Source organism: Mugil cephalus, chromosome 1 (assembly GCF_022458985.1).
Source record: "Mugil cephalus isolate CIBA_MC_2020 chromosome 1, CIBA_Mcephalus_1.1, whole genome shotgun sequence".
Taxonomy (NCBI): Eukaryota; Metazoa; Chordata; class Actinopteri; order Mugiliformes; family Mugilidae; genus Mugil; species Mugil cephalus.
The window spans coordinates 20,533,836-20,547,551 of NC_061770.1; the positions used below are offsets into that span (position 1 = coordinate 20,533,836).

At 41.9% G+C, this 13,716-nt stretch overlaps 2 protein-coding genes across 11 annotated transcripts in view; one reads left to right on the forward strand and one right to left on the reverse strand.

Annotated features, from left to right (window-relative positions):
* Positions 1-1,133: 1,133 nt before the first annotated feature.
* Positions 1,134-10,937, reverse strand: emc1 (ER membrane protein complex subunit 1). Of its 2 annotated transcripts, XM_047606564.1 has the most exons (23): positions 10,794-10,937; positions 10,215-10,342; positions 10,056-10,121; positions 9,851-9,944; positions 9,634-9,762; positions 9,385-9,508; positions 8,740-8,889; positions 8,458-8,625; positions 8,138-8,209; positions 7,849-7,947; positions 7,627-7,723; positions 6,859-6,975; positions 6,512-6,520; positions 6,165-6,364; positions 5,857-6,006; positions 5,421-5,582; positions 5,166-5,285; positions 4,908-5,045; positions 3,547-3,720; positions 3,204-3,414; positions 3,013-3,097; positions 2,805-2,934; positions 1,134-2,088 (listed from the first exon to the last, which is right to left on the reverse strand). In XM_047606564.1, the coding sequence occupies exons 1-23, from the start codon at positions 10,886-10,888 to the stop codon at positions 1,909-1,911; spliced, it is 2,898 nt and encodes a 965-aa protein (XP_047462520.1). In that variant the 5' UTR covers positions 10,889-10,937; the 3' UTR covers positions 1,134-1,908. The 2 variants fall into 2 exon arrangements, with proteins under 2 accessions (XP_047462520.1, XP_047462530.1); XM_047606574.1 differs by lacking the exon at positions 6,512-6,520.
* Positions 10,938-12,013: 1,076 nt separating this feature from the next.
* The window catches only part of ubr4 (ubiquitin protein ligase E3 component n-recognin 4), a 45,176-nt gene continuing 43,473 nt past the window's right edge, over positions 12,014-13,716 (forward strand). For all 9 annotated transcript variants that reach the window (XM_047578419.1, XM_047578434.1, XM_047578427.1 and 6 more), the window contains exon 1: positions 12,014-12,169. In XM_047578419.1, the coding sequence (XP_047434375.1) occupies positions 12,045-12,169 (125 nt within the window). In that variant the 5' untranslated portion in view covers positions 12,014-12,044. The remainder of the gene's footprint in view (positions 12,170-13,716) is intronic.

Here is a 13,716-nt window from a genome sequence, read left to right on the forward strand (position 1 = left end):
GAAGCTGCTGATCTACTGGGATTTTCACACACAACCATCTCTAGGGTTTACAGAGGATGGTCTGAAAAAGAGGAATTATCCAGTGAGCGGCAGTTGTGTGGACAAAAATGCCTTGTGGATGTGAGAGGTCAGAGGAGAATGGGCAGACTGGTTGGAGATGATAGAAGAGCAACAGTAACTCAAATAACCACTGGTTACAACCAAGGAATGCAGAATACCATCTGTGAACGCACAACACGTCCAACCTTGAAGAAGATGGGCTACAGCAGCAGAAGACCACACCGGGGGCCACTCCTGTCAGCTAAGAACAGGAAACTGAGACTACAGTTCACACAGACTCAACAGTCTACCTGAGTATTGTTGCTGACCATGTCCATCCCTTTATGACCACAGTGGACCATCTTCTGACGGCTACTTCCAGCAGAATAATTCACCATGTCACAAAGCTCACATCATCTCAGACTGGTTTCTGGAACATGACAATGAGTTCACTGTACTCCAACGGCCTCCACAGTCACCAGTTCTCAATCCAACAGAGCACCTTTGGGATGTGGTGGAACGGGAGATTTGCATCATAGATGTGCAGCTGACAAATCTGCAACAACTGTGTGATGTTATCATGTCAATGTGGGCCAAAATCTCTGAGGAATGTTTCCAACACCTTGTGGAACGTATGCCATGAAGAACTGAGGCTGTTCTGAAGGAAAAAGGCGGTCCAACCTTTTACTAGCAAGGTGTACCTAATAAAGTGGCCGGTGAGTGTATATTTTAAATGTAATAAATACTTGTCAACATAGTGTCAGAATAGTAGTACTAAATCAATTACAGTATCTTGCAAAGTTGACTTCCATACTCCCTACTAGCGTTTACAAAAACACATCTCCAACTCCAGATAACCTTTTTTTTTCTCCTTCACAAATCTTTAATGACCTCCATAATGTTACTTGCCCATGGAAAAGAGGGATAAACAGGATTTCCTAGACTATATATATCTGGCATATAATGCCAGATATTTGCTTTCATAGTAAAAGACGTGTGTTCTCAATTCAACTATCGCTAAAAAGGTAATTGAGATCAAGTAATTGTCCCCGTGTGGTGACACCATACAAACAGATGAAAGAAAAGACTCAAACTGGAGTTCTGAGAGAAACTTTAATGGAGCGTCAACAGTAGCTGAGAGTGGATCAAACTGCTCACGAACATATGAGCTGCAGGACGAGTGGTGCACAAAATAAAATGTAACGCTACTGTCGGTTGTTTTCCTTGTTCAAGCGTGTGATGGTGGCGGTGCTTCTGTTGGGAGAGTCATGTCACATCCATCCTAAAAGATCACCTCACACTTCAGCGCTCACATAGTTCACAGTTCATTCGCCATCAAACCAAACAGCATTCGAGTATCACGGTGATGCAGGAGGCTAGAAAAAAAAAAAACAACCCACCAAACCTCAGGATTTTACCAAATCGTGTTTCTTCTGGGTTTTTCTCTGACCTCCACATTTATTATCACTGTCTGATGACGCAAAGTAATCTTGGAAAAACTAACATTTTGTAAGCACCTAACTTTCACATGTGTAGGAATTTCCAACCTCCACAATTTAATAAATCTGAGTCATTGGTCTGTAATTAGTTATGTGTTAAACATTTAATCAAAATGATGTGGCACAAAAAAAAAAAAACAATTATTCTACTATGAAATTATTTCATTTTTTCCTTGCAAAATAAGTTAAAAAATAAACACGTAAAACCTTTACTAATCCCTCCCCGCTGTCCCCTCACCCCTGCAGTTCCTTATGGGCCTTATTGAACTTTGTCCTGTGTTCTTCTCCAGGCTCGGCCTCAGCAGTCTCCTCGGGCTGAGGTCCGTCGTGCAGCCGCGGGGCTGTCAGATGTGGGATTTTGACGATCACTTTATCGCCAGGCCCGGTTGAGCAGTTTGACTTCTGCCAGGCGTTTGCTGATCATGGTGGCAAAGAAGAGGGCGAACAGTACGCTGCTGATCAGCATGTAGTCGTAGTCGTCTTTTAGTACGTCGAACTGCTTCGAGGGATACACGCGGGTCTGGTAGATGTCGAGACCATATGCCACGACCTGCAAAGAAAATAAGACATAACGTGTTTTTAATAATAATAATATAACATAATAATACATTTTATATAAGAAGCACCACTTTACTGTCTGTTTGTCACTGTTCAATTTCAGGAAGTTGGCAAGTGAACCATGATTTGATTTCTAATAAGCAGGTGGTAAGAGTTGTGTAGTTTTGGAGTTAAGTTCACTAGAGAGGTAGAGTTGGGTGTCATCGGCATAGCAGTGGTAGTGAATGTTAAATTTACAAAATAGTGCCCAGGGGGAGGGGTTAAATGATAAAGTGAAGGGGACCGAGGACGGAGCCCTGGGGGACACCTGTAGTGACTGGGGAGGGGTCAGATTTGAAAGATTTGAGGTGGATGAACTGGGTGTCGTCTGAGAGATGGGAGTGGAACCAATGAAGGGTGGTGTGAGTGATGCCGACAGAGGAGAATAAAAATTAGGCAGTGTCTCCTAAAGCATTTGCTCATTTTAAAAAATATCAATGACCCCTTAAGTTTTGGATGCATTATTTCTAAAAGGCCACATCTTATGGAAGCAAAGCAGCCCTCAATCTCAAAAACCGAACCAGTATGTGCATGAATTTTTATTTATTTTTGCCTCAAGCATCCCTCCTTAAATTAAATTCTGAATAAATATAGTATGCACTGAAAGTTGCTACCAGACTCATATTCTGATAAGAAGTTATAGTATGTATTGTGTATGTGCAGACTCACCAGGCAGGTGGACTCCAGTCCAGAGGGGGCGGTGTAGATACCCCGCACTCTCGATACAGTCTGATTGTAGTTGATGAACCACTCCGTGCGGATCATCAGCTCGGGTGCATACGGTATCAGGTTCTCTTCTCTGGAGATCGAGTTAACAAGTCAAAGAGGGGAAAGGGGAAAGCTAAATGTCTGTACCGAATCTGAGTGGAGGACTTACCGGCTTTGCTCAGATACTATCTCTGGCCTGCGGGGGTCGAGGAACATCTTCGGCAAAGACAAAATCCCTCCAGATGGCAAACCAACTGTGAGAATGCAAACATATTAGAGGAAGCAGCGTTGGACAAAAGCTCTGGTTTGTGAGACAACGTGTGTTATTCACAAATAGTTTTACTCTTCTCTGAAACGTACTGAGCAGGTGGCGGCTGGTGATGCCCTTCTCGGTCAGGGTGGCCTCCATGGTAGAAATGGACGAGGGGAAAATGTAAGACTGCTGCAGCACCTGTGGAGCATGTGGCCGATCCAGGGAGCTGAACACTGTGCTGTTGTAGAGCTCCATCCCTTCATACAGTTCAATCACAGAGAACTCGTTCCTGCGGGACTTGGTGCTCCAGTATTCGTACTGCAAACACAAACAAGCGGTGAATCACACGAACATGTTTTCCTCAGCTAAGCGTTCCAGGACGCGATGTTCCACGTGGGAGCGACTGAAAACACATCACTGGTATTTCTATCCATTAAGAGTGCTGCTCACCACAACCCAGTTTTCAGAGTGCACGACGTGCACCGGGCCTCTGGCTTTTCTCTGAACGGCCTCGTGGATGATGCGGCCGGTCACGCCATCAATCAGGAGGATCCCAACGAAGCTGCGCTCCTGATGCAGGTCCGTGCTCTCGGTCACCACAGCCAGAAGGTTCGGGTTCAGGTACTGGAAAGGAATAAAATACAGCTCAGAAAATGTAGATTTTTAGCTTCTGAGTCTTCAAACTAATAAACGAACATATAATTGTCTGGATTCATTTCTGAGTAGGAGGAATTATTACTGCTATAAATCTCAACCTGTGGGGAACCATTTATGATAAAAGGAGGCTACTTGTCTCTGTCTGATATGGACAAAGCCACACTTGTATTGAGCAATCTTATCTACTAGTGGATAAAGAAGGGGAGTAACGGCTCTTAAAGCACTGCTGCCATCATCACCATAGCTCAGCTGTGTGCAAATGCAGCAACTCTGATCCCGGCCTGAACTTTTACGCAAAACATAAATGCATATCTACTGCCACCTGCCTGTGTAGCATTAACTCTGTGACTGTGTGCATGCACCGATAGTTATTTGGTGGCAATATTAATCGATAGATCTATCGATTTATATTGCTACCAAATAACTCTTACTTGTCCCCCTGGATATTGGCTCTAGTGCAGACGCTGAGCACATCGACTTACTGGTCCCTAAGGGATGATTTCTAATGTTTGTTTTCGTTGTGCTGTCCTTGTTCGGGCTTCAGGACTAGATTCACAGATGACAAATAAGGACTGGAGTGGGGATTCATGCATCCGAATCTAACAGCTGCTCGGAATCCTCCTTCACAACGGTTCCCAGGTTCCGTTTATCTTGAAACTGCGTCAGAAAGGTGGTGATTCAACTAGATCATCATTTCAGAGGATGTAGTCTGTTTGTGTTATTTAGACTAAAATAGTACAATTTAATTATATAGTACCTGACTACAAACACTGTTGAATCAACACCTCAAATACTTCTTAGCATGAAGTTAAGATTTAGTGCAGGACTATTATATTAGAACTGAACTCATAATGTGAACCTTCCAGTGATGCCTGACCACAGAATCAGGGAAATGCCTTGATGTTTCCCAATGAAATACATTTGGCTACAGCTGTCCCCGACGCTAAGTCATAAAAACAGTGTCTGAGAAATGATTCACTGGGAAACCCGTGGCCAGATGTACGGCATTTCTTGGAAATATGAGTTTTGAGTTACTTTCCAAGAAACAGTGACAGTTACTAAGGTGGGAAAGAACAAGCAGAGCAAATCAAATTATACGAGTTTCTCAACACTGCTTGCTAACCACAGTTAAATGCCACTGGACGTTACTGTACCTTATAGAGGACGCTACGATCTCCCATCACTCTGCCCTGGGAGTGCACATGCTCATTGGGCCTTTTCCCTTTGACAGAGACGATCCTCTGTATCTCCGATGGAATGACGACCTCCCAGATCAGCTCGGTGGACAAGTCCTAAAACCACAAAATCGGCCACAATTAATTCCATTTACTGCCTGTGACGCAAGTATTATTTTTAGAGCTGCTCACTGAGAAGTGGTGCCTGGAAGTGGTGCAGCTTAAGCTTTGACTTGCCGTTCTCAGTCTGTAACCGGAGAGCCTTCCCTGGTTGGAGTCGACGAGATAAAAGAATATGGAGGAGGCCATCTCCTGCAGCTGCTGCAGCACGTTCTTTGTAGAAGGAAAAGCAGAGACCTGGGAAGACACCAGGAAGACGTGGGACACAACAACAATTACGTGTAACATCTAAACGGACAGCCTGAACGTTAGAAGGAGAAGCCGAGCGGTGGCATGACGGGTGAATGCGCGTAGCTGTTGAAATAAACGGACCTTGTACTGATCGTCTACGAGAAGCAAGACCTTTGCATAATCCTGGTCCATGAGTGGCAGCATGAGGGACTGAAGTATTGGCTGAGGTAGAGCAGGTGGAGTGATGTGGCTCTTCTTTCCGAAGATGGGGTTAAATACATGTAGCGTGGCCAGGCCTGTGTCCTGATGACAAAAACAAACAAAAAAAAGATATAGAGCAAAATTAATTTAAAACAACTCAGATTAGACAAACACTTTTTCTGCCAGTTGGTGGGAGAATAAATTAGAAGAAGATACATGAATCTACTTTCACTTTAATCAGTATCAGATCGCAAAGGAAATCAGTGATATTAAACATCATTAGCAGAGATGGCTTTACTGTATTCACACACATTGGGCTTAATTCAGGTTTGTGGGCTCCACACAATGACCTGAACCTCTTATAATTACAAAATACCTTGTCTTTGATTAGCAGGGTGCACTGCGGAGGATGAGGGAAGTGCGCAGTCGTCCGCTGCACCATTAGTTTGAAAGCTGCATTCGCTGGGATGTTCTCCAGGTAGTGCCTCCACAAAATACTTCCAGTCTTACTGTCAATCCCAAAGAGCTAAAGAGGGGGAGAAAAAAAAACAAAGAATGAACTTTAAAGGAAAAAGTGAAAAGTCCAACGGTGGAGTATATTTAGACTCGCACGATCACAGACAAAATAAATCTAATTTTACCACAACGCCAACAAACAGTAGAGGCTGAGATTTAGTCTCGTACCTTCCCAGATGCCGTAACCATAACCATCATCTTCTGCAAGTTGAACTCATCCCTGGACAGGTTCTCAATGGTGACGTCGTTTTTGACTTGGCTGCGAGGCTTGCGCGCGTCGTAGAACAGCTTCCAGAGGTGAGACATCCAGGCCTGCAGCAGGATGAGCTGAGAGGAGAGCCTCTTCAACACCATCGACAGCAGCCCGTCTGCACAAAGACAACAGAGCGGCTTAGCGTCGACTCCATTTAGGGTCTCACGTCTCTCACGTGCGGCAGTGCAGGAAATATTGTAAAAGTGAATTGGGGGGGAGGGAGTGACTACAACACTACATAAGACCAGCAGAAATCTGTTACCTTGAATGGCTGAATCCACACGCAGCAATAAAAACAGGACAGAAACAAAAAGAGAGTGAAGCTACCAGAAAGCAAATGAATCGTGACATCGACACACACCTTAAAAGTTTGTTTAGAAAAGATAATCAGGCAAAAAAAACTTTAATCCGTCCTAAACTAGAGGAGCATAAATTGCAGAATAATGAGAGAAGCTTAACTAAAAAACCCTAATATTACATATCAGACAACCCGAACCGACGTCTCCCTGGAACGCGGGGAGGAAATTTAAAACCATCAAGGTGAAAAAAATGACAGATACGGGATTAATGCGCGACGTTGGAAAGACAGGGTTCTGGTTCGACATTTACCGGCCTTTTTGCCGAACTCTCCCTCCAGCTCGGCCTGCGTTCCTGTGAGGGGCAGATCCACCATTTCCATTGTCACCACGTCCGACAGGGCCTCCTCTCTGGTCCACAGGACACGCCCTGGAAAACAAGACTCATTATTCTTCGGGATTCCGCTTTCCACGCCCTGGGAAATTATGCCCTTTGTGTCGACGCGCTTTCCATTAATTACAGCGTGACACGTTTTCTGCCATTCACACCCGTGGAAAGATCACGTGTGCGTGTGTTTATGTATTATGAAAAGCGAGGGTCTATTTGTGCGGTCAGACCGTGGCTGCATTTATGATGACTAAGAGGAGGGATATACGCTGCAACTCAATGTTAGCACGAGGAAAACCATGGCTCACCAATCCCTTTGCCCTTTGGAAAGATGTACTGCATCTCAATTATGAACAGGGAAACACCGAGAGGCGAAACTCGGTTACGCTTAAAATTCCACCGACTGATTCTCCGCTATATTAAAATGACGTATTTTCATTCGTTATGACTTAAAACATCCAGACTTTGGTTTCGGATCTGGCCAAAAATCCTCCCCGCACACATGTTACAGACCCTGGTTACGTGAGTTTGCTAATAAAACCGCAATTCCCAACTGGTTTCACACTGCGAACCTTCACACAGATTCCTGAAATTATAAGTTTATTTTGTTGGTTTTATTGCAAACAGAACTTTTAAAACACACTCCAGCTGCATGGAAAAAAAGAAAAAAGACTCGTTATTTGCCTTTCATACCTGGCTGCTGTATGAAAGTGAGCGTGTGGTCTTCCGTCTGCACAATGACCCTGTAGCCCACAGAGTCGTCCTTCTTCAGAAATGTCTGCACATAGAGCTGAAAGAATATAAACACGTCGATTGAAATTTATTATTAACAACCTGCCACGAGCTGCTCGGAAAGTGATGCTGGCGTAATAGTTTAAGAAACCACAGAACCACAGGAAAGGAAAACAAGCTCACCTTCTCTGGTTTCCCACCGTTAGGATCCATATTATAGATCAGGGTTGTGTCTAGAAGTCTGCGTCCGGTTTCAGCGCTGTAGAGGTTGACGCTGCAAGCCTGTAGAGGAGAAACTAACGGTAATCCTTCCCGGCAGATTAAAAACAACTATATCATTACCTTCAGTGTAAAAGAAAAGAGACATTTAATGTTGTGCTAATGCAGCTAAACCACACTAGAATTTCCCAAGGAAGCCCAACAACAAACCACATACTGTGATTTCTGAAGGTGCAGTTTCATATTAACTCACGGTTTTATTCTTGGGTGACATGACGGCTGCGACGGTCTTTTCTCCAGTGGTTGAAAATGAAACCAGCAAAGCCTAAAAGTGAAGACAAATGGGTCAGAGGTCAATTCTTACAAAGAATTTATAAAAAATATGACACATTTTAATTAATTTTTTTAATCTGAACATTAATGACCTTGAAGAACAGACAAACTGCCTGTTTTTGACATTTAATTTAACATTAACATTTATTCATATAACTGAACATAACCAATATTTGAAATACCAGAATACACTAATATTTCGACATAAGTGACGAATATTACAGTCGACAAGCTACGTACGGGGTTGAAGTCCCTCAGTGTGACTATCTGTCCATTATTGAGCTGAAGAAGCAGGTGGTGATCGGGCCCGAGCTGAAGGAGGAACTCTGAGTGAGGCTGACGGGCTGGGTTTGGCTGGTGTGCCACCAGAACTGGATGAAAACCTGGTGCTACTTCAAGTCCAAGCGACTGGGAGACAGATAAATAAAAGTGTAAAAAAAAAAAAAGAAAAGGGTAAGAAGCATTCACAAAAAACAGAGAGATGTATGAATGATGTGTTAAAGGTTCAATCATGACTGATACCTGCAGGGAAATCTGGGTCATCTGTGACTCCAGGTGCAAGTCAAGTGTGTATAATGACATAGTTGCTGAGTCCACACATGTCAAAATTCCCTGCCCCAGCACGACACAGTTGGCCTGCATGCTGGAAAGCCACGGAGCTTCGACCGAGACCTGAAAACAAACACAATGGACCTCAGGTTTGATTTCAATGGTGCATTAAAAATGTTTGAGTGGCTTTTTCTGTAAGGCTTTATAAAACAATCTATTATATGTACATCACAGGGAGTGTTTGCTCAGCCATGAACAAAGTGGTAATTGGACCACTGAACTAACCGTCCCAAAGCTGCTTCTATGACCATTAGTTTTCAGTGTTGGCTCCAAATAACAGAGAGAGCTGTTGATTCAACTGTTTTCATTGTGTAAATTGTGGTTTGTGCTAGTATTGAATTTTATTGTGTTGTACCAACAAACACAAACACAAGCACCACAAACTACATCCTCCAAAGGCATCATCCAGTTGAATCACCATGAATCACCTTTCTGGCCCCGTTTCAAGATAAACTCAACATCTGAGCGCGCATGAAAGAGGATTTAGTTCAGGACTGTTATTTTAAAGGCCTTTGTTTTCACTAGTGTAACATTTTTTATGCTATAAGGTGAGATTACCTGTTTGATTATCTCTCCGTCGTCCAAACTATAAACAACAATAGCAATGTGGGAATGTGGAACGACTCCTAATGCATAAACGTCACCATTTCCAGAATATACAGCCTGGTAATCCACCGTTTCACTGTGGAGATAAGAGACAGGCTACGGTAAAACATTTAAACGTTAAATGAAAATGTTGTTCGTTGTTAGTCCAACATTGTGATGTGGATAATATGTTTTAAAGAAGTACTCGAGCTGGCAGCCTACCTTTCTGGCAGATTCTCTATCCATTTTTGATGACCATTAGAAAGGTAATGGAGAGAGATGACAGCTTTTTTCAAAACTGCCACATGTTTCACAAAGTCCTGCAGACCGACTAAGCACGCAGACTGGAAACTAAAACGCAGAAGAAAAAGCTGTTAAGATTGGATCAAAAGTTAAGCCTAATTTAAACCTAACCACTGCAAGCTGTGGGGGTAATCACCTGCCGGAGTCGAGCACAACTTCCCAGTTCAAACCACCAATATTGACATCCCAGGAGCGCAGCAGGCGGCCATTTCCAACCACTAGCACTGCATCTAGAAGAAACAAAAGTAATAACATTTCATGAAGTATGTACTTTTAGTGCAAGAGGTACAAGCTCACTACGCTTGTAATGTAATGCTTAAAAGAAGAAGAAGGAAAATTACCTGTTCCATGATGGAGAAAAGCGTCGATATTTCCCTCTGGCCCAGTCTTATCCACATGTCGCCAGACTATAACAGACATGAATAATAAGTCTTTAGTAAAACACTATGTTGTATGTGACCTGTCAGATGAGTCAACATTTAGATTAACAAAATACTTACAGAGTTCTCCCGTCCGTGTATTGAGAGCGGCAAACACATTATTCTCTGTTGCTAGAAGCACTTTTTTGGATGACTGCACATGTGTGTCGAAGTGAGAAAAGCGGACCTTTCCTATATACTGCTGCCTCCTTTGAAACACAAGACACAGAGCAATCAGCGAAAAGGTCATCAAGCTACTTTACTGAACCATTGTTTGCATCGTTACAGGGATCAAAACCAAGTGTTTTGACACTGAAAAAATAAACTGAAAGTATTGGTGGATGGTGCAACTGTTTTAATTAGATTGGTTATAAAGCTTTATAATTAAAATAATTACATGCTAAGATATGTGTTTCAGTCACATTAACTGATTCTGCGGTACAATGACCAAATTACAACAAATGAACACCATAACAGGCCCACGAGTAAGACTGAATGTATTTATCTTGACATTTTTGGCCTTTTCTCTCACACTAAACCCACCCCAAACACACCGGCTCGCAGCTAATTGCTGTGACAGGTGTTAGCATTAGCGTTTTCCACATTAAAATATGGCCTCAAACTACACACATATTCAATCGTTCGCTAGATTTATCTTACCAGTCAAATTTTCCTACTTGATCTTCAAACACAGCCTGGACAGCACTGCATAAAACCGTATACATCAACCACAGTTTTAAAATTAGCTTTGCCATTGCAGCAGTAGCTCTGACTTGCTCTTCAACGGAAAGAGGAAGCCGGAAGTTGTTTGGCTTCCTTTTTTTGTCTCGAAGCAGGAAGGTGCTGCCCCCTACAGGTTAGCAGGGTGCATAGCGCCAATATGTGTAACCGCAGTTATCGTAGAAATTAAAATAAATAAACAAATAAATAAATAAAACATTAGAATTCTGCATAATGTTGAAATTATGACCCTGTTGTAATACATATCTGCTCTAACGTTTTAACATTTTACAATCGTGACTTGGGCAGATTGTTAAAATAAAAATAAACTGCAGAAACGTCTCTCTCTCCCTACTTCTTCTCAGAGCTGCCACTTTTAGAATTTAAACACGTAAAGGAGAATTACGTGTAGCTGTTTAGTTATTCTCTTGGGAAAAGTCCTGTGTAATTTACGATTAAATACACTTTCTTCAGATTATGGGCTTTGAATGCCCAGATACAGGTCAATACATGTTTTAATAAACATAGTAATACTGTGGCAGGAATCAACTACTATACGTATATACATATATGTCATTACAGTAGGATATTGATATTTCGATTCTGTGTAACAACTTTTGTTGTTTTGCTGTGTGGAGATTGAAAGATTGTCGACAGTATTTAAAAGATGCATTATTGTTTTCATGTAAAATTAAGTAAATAGTGAAATTCTGGATACAATTTTATCATAATAATTGTTAACAAATCAATTTTACAAAACATTGTGGCATACAGCCTTCACAATGGCTTCTTGTAATGATCAGGTGCATATGATACAGTAAAACAAAATATGTATCTATCACCAAAGGAAGCTCTTCACAGTCATATTACGTGCAATCTGAAAATAGAATACAAAATTAATACGGAAAATAAAATAAAAAGGGAGACAAAAAAACAATAACATGAAGCTGGGGCATTCTTTGCAGATCGTATTTCTCAGTCAAACTGAACGGTTTCATTGCGTGTTTACTCTTCACACAATGTTAGGATTACTGTAATCCAGGACCGTATATTAGAGAATCTCTAGTATACGGCAGGTATTAGACAATCTCTAATATACGACTCTGCTGTAATCAGTTTGTGAGCGCCCCCTATGATTTACTTTCACAGTTTCTTCTTCCAGTAGCTAGTTTTTCTCTATGGGATTTCAAGATGGCGTCGAGCGGAGGTGATGGGGAACACGAATGGACGGCGGCAGTGCGGCCGCTTTTATCAGCTTCGTATACCGCTTTTGAAACGAAGGAGCTACCTCAGCTTATCGGATCTATAATCAACAGGTAACGTGTTAAATGTCAATCAATTCCAGCCTTCTTTTGGCCCAAACACTGCCCGTGTCTACACAGGATTTAGCTGGCCGGCTAACATGCTAACTTAGCTTGTTTAGTTAAATTCAATGGGAAATGTTAGCACCGTGGCTAACTCTAGTAGCTAGCCACTAGCTGATAGCAGTTACTGGCAGTTACTGACGTTAGCTAATATGCTAACGCTAGCCAACTTAGGCAAAATGCTATTTAGCTTTCTTGACTGGTAAATGCAGCACCGTAACCAATTTTAAACAGGTCACGACTAACGGTTAACTGACCTTGGTCTTTATTTAACGATATCGTTGCGAAAACACTTAACGGCGTCGCACAGTAACGTTTAGGAAATTTGCTTCATCATTAGCCAGCTAGCACAGACATTAGCTAGTAAAGTAGCTAATGGGCCTTCCTACCAGACTGGCTAACGTAACGTTATGATGGCCTGGTAGAGTTATATAGAACTACGTCAGCTGACTTAATTTAGCTACAGTGGGCTTGTTTGCTGAAACACCAGACAGTTTCTGCATTAACTGGTTGGTAGAGGTAGCCACTTCGTTTAATCTGCTGTGTGCTTGTTGTTAGACAGAAAGTAGGCGGGGACCTTCTTCCTCGACTCAGTTTTGATCAGGTGATGGTTGATCGCCGTCAGCCTTTTTAAGTTTCACAACCAGACTTGATTGTTTACCGTGGCCTGTCATTAATGTCCCCGTAAATGCATTCACCATCAAGTCAGTAGTGTCTATTAGCCAGGAACCAGGTCGACACTTGACACTTATTTTTGTGGTGGCATTGCTCATTCCTCTCCGCATTCAAGTGAAAAGCTTCCTGCTTCGTTAATTAGTTTCATTTTCCAAAGAAACGAGCAGCAGCCTCATATGAGTGCTACTGCTACTAGGACTGATCATCTGTTCTGGTTGTGAGGCTGTGTTATCCTCTGACAGTTTCAATGACTTGGTTCACTGCAAAGTAGAAAGAAATGCTGGAGAAAATGTTTGCCTTTCTTTGTTTACTTGAGTAGTAGTTTAACAAACCTGTTTATTTTGAGTTCATGAAAAAGTTAAACCATACCTAAAGCCTTTAGTGCTGCTCATGTCATCATAAGGGGTAATGTTGAGTTTTAAATGAGTAACTTTTTAGGAGATGTAGAGGCATGTATATGTGGAAATGTATAGTGTTTTCTGTATTTGTTGTGAATTGTTGTACTTTATTATTGTGTTGTGAGCTATTGAAATTTGTTTGTATTGTCAGTTGTCTAGATTGATGTATTGGGAGCTGCAAAAACTAATCTCCAATATGCAAACAAGATAATCACTTGTGCAACAGCTAATTTCACACACCTAATAGGACTCTTTTGCTTTAAAAAAAAAAAAAAAAAAATAGATGCACCGTTACTGGCCTAGATGATATATCAAAATAATTTAAACTTAGAGGCGTGTACATCTGAGCTTGAGTAATAGCAGCATTAGCAATTGATGAAAACAACACATCAATACCTAAGAGATAATCATGTTACTTCAGTGATA

Excerpts from the sequence above, each read along its gene's own strand:
- emc1 (XM_047606564.1), bottom strand. The coding sequence starts at position 10,888 with ATGGCAAAGCTAATTTTAAAACTGTGGTTGATGTATACGGTTTTATGC. Across the intron at positions 8,626-8,739 it reads TGACCCAGATTTCCCTGCAG|TCGCTTGGACTTGAAGTAGC; the intron begins GTATCAGTCATG and ends TCTGTCTCCCAG. Across the intron at positions 2,089-2,804 it reads GACTGGAGTCCACCTGCCTG|GTCGTGGCATATGGTCTCGA; the intron begins GTGAGTCTGCAC and ends TTTTCTTTGCAG.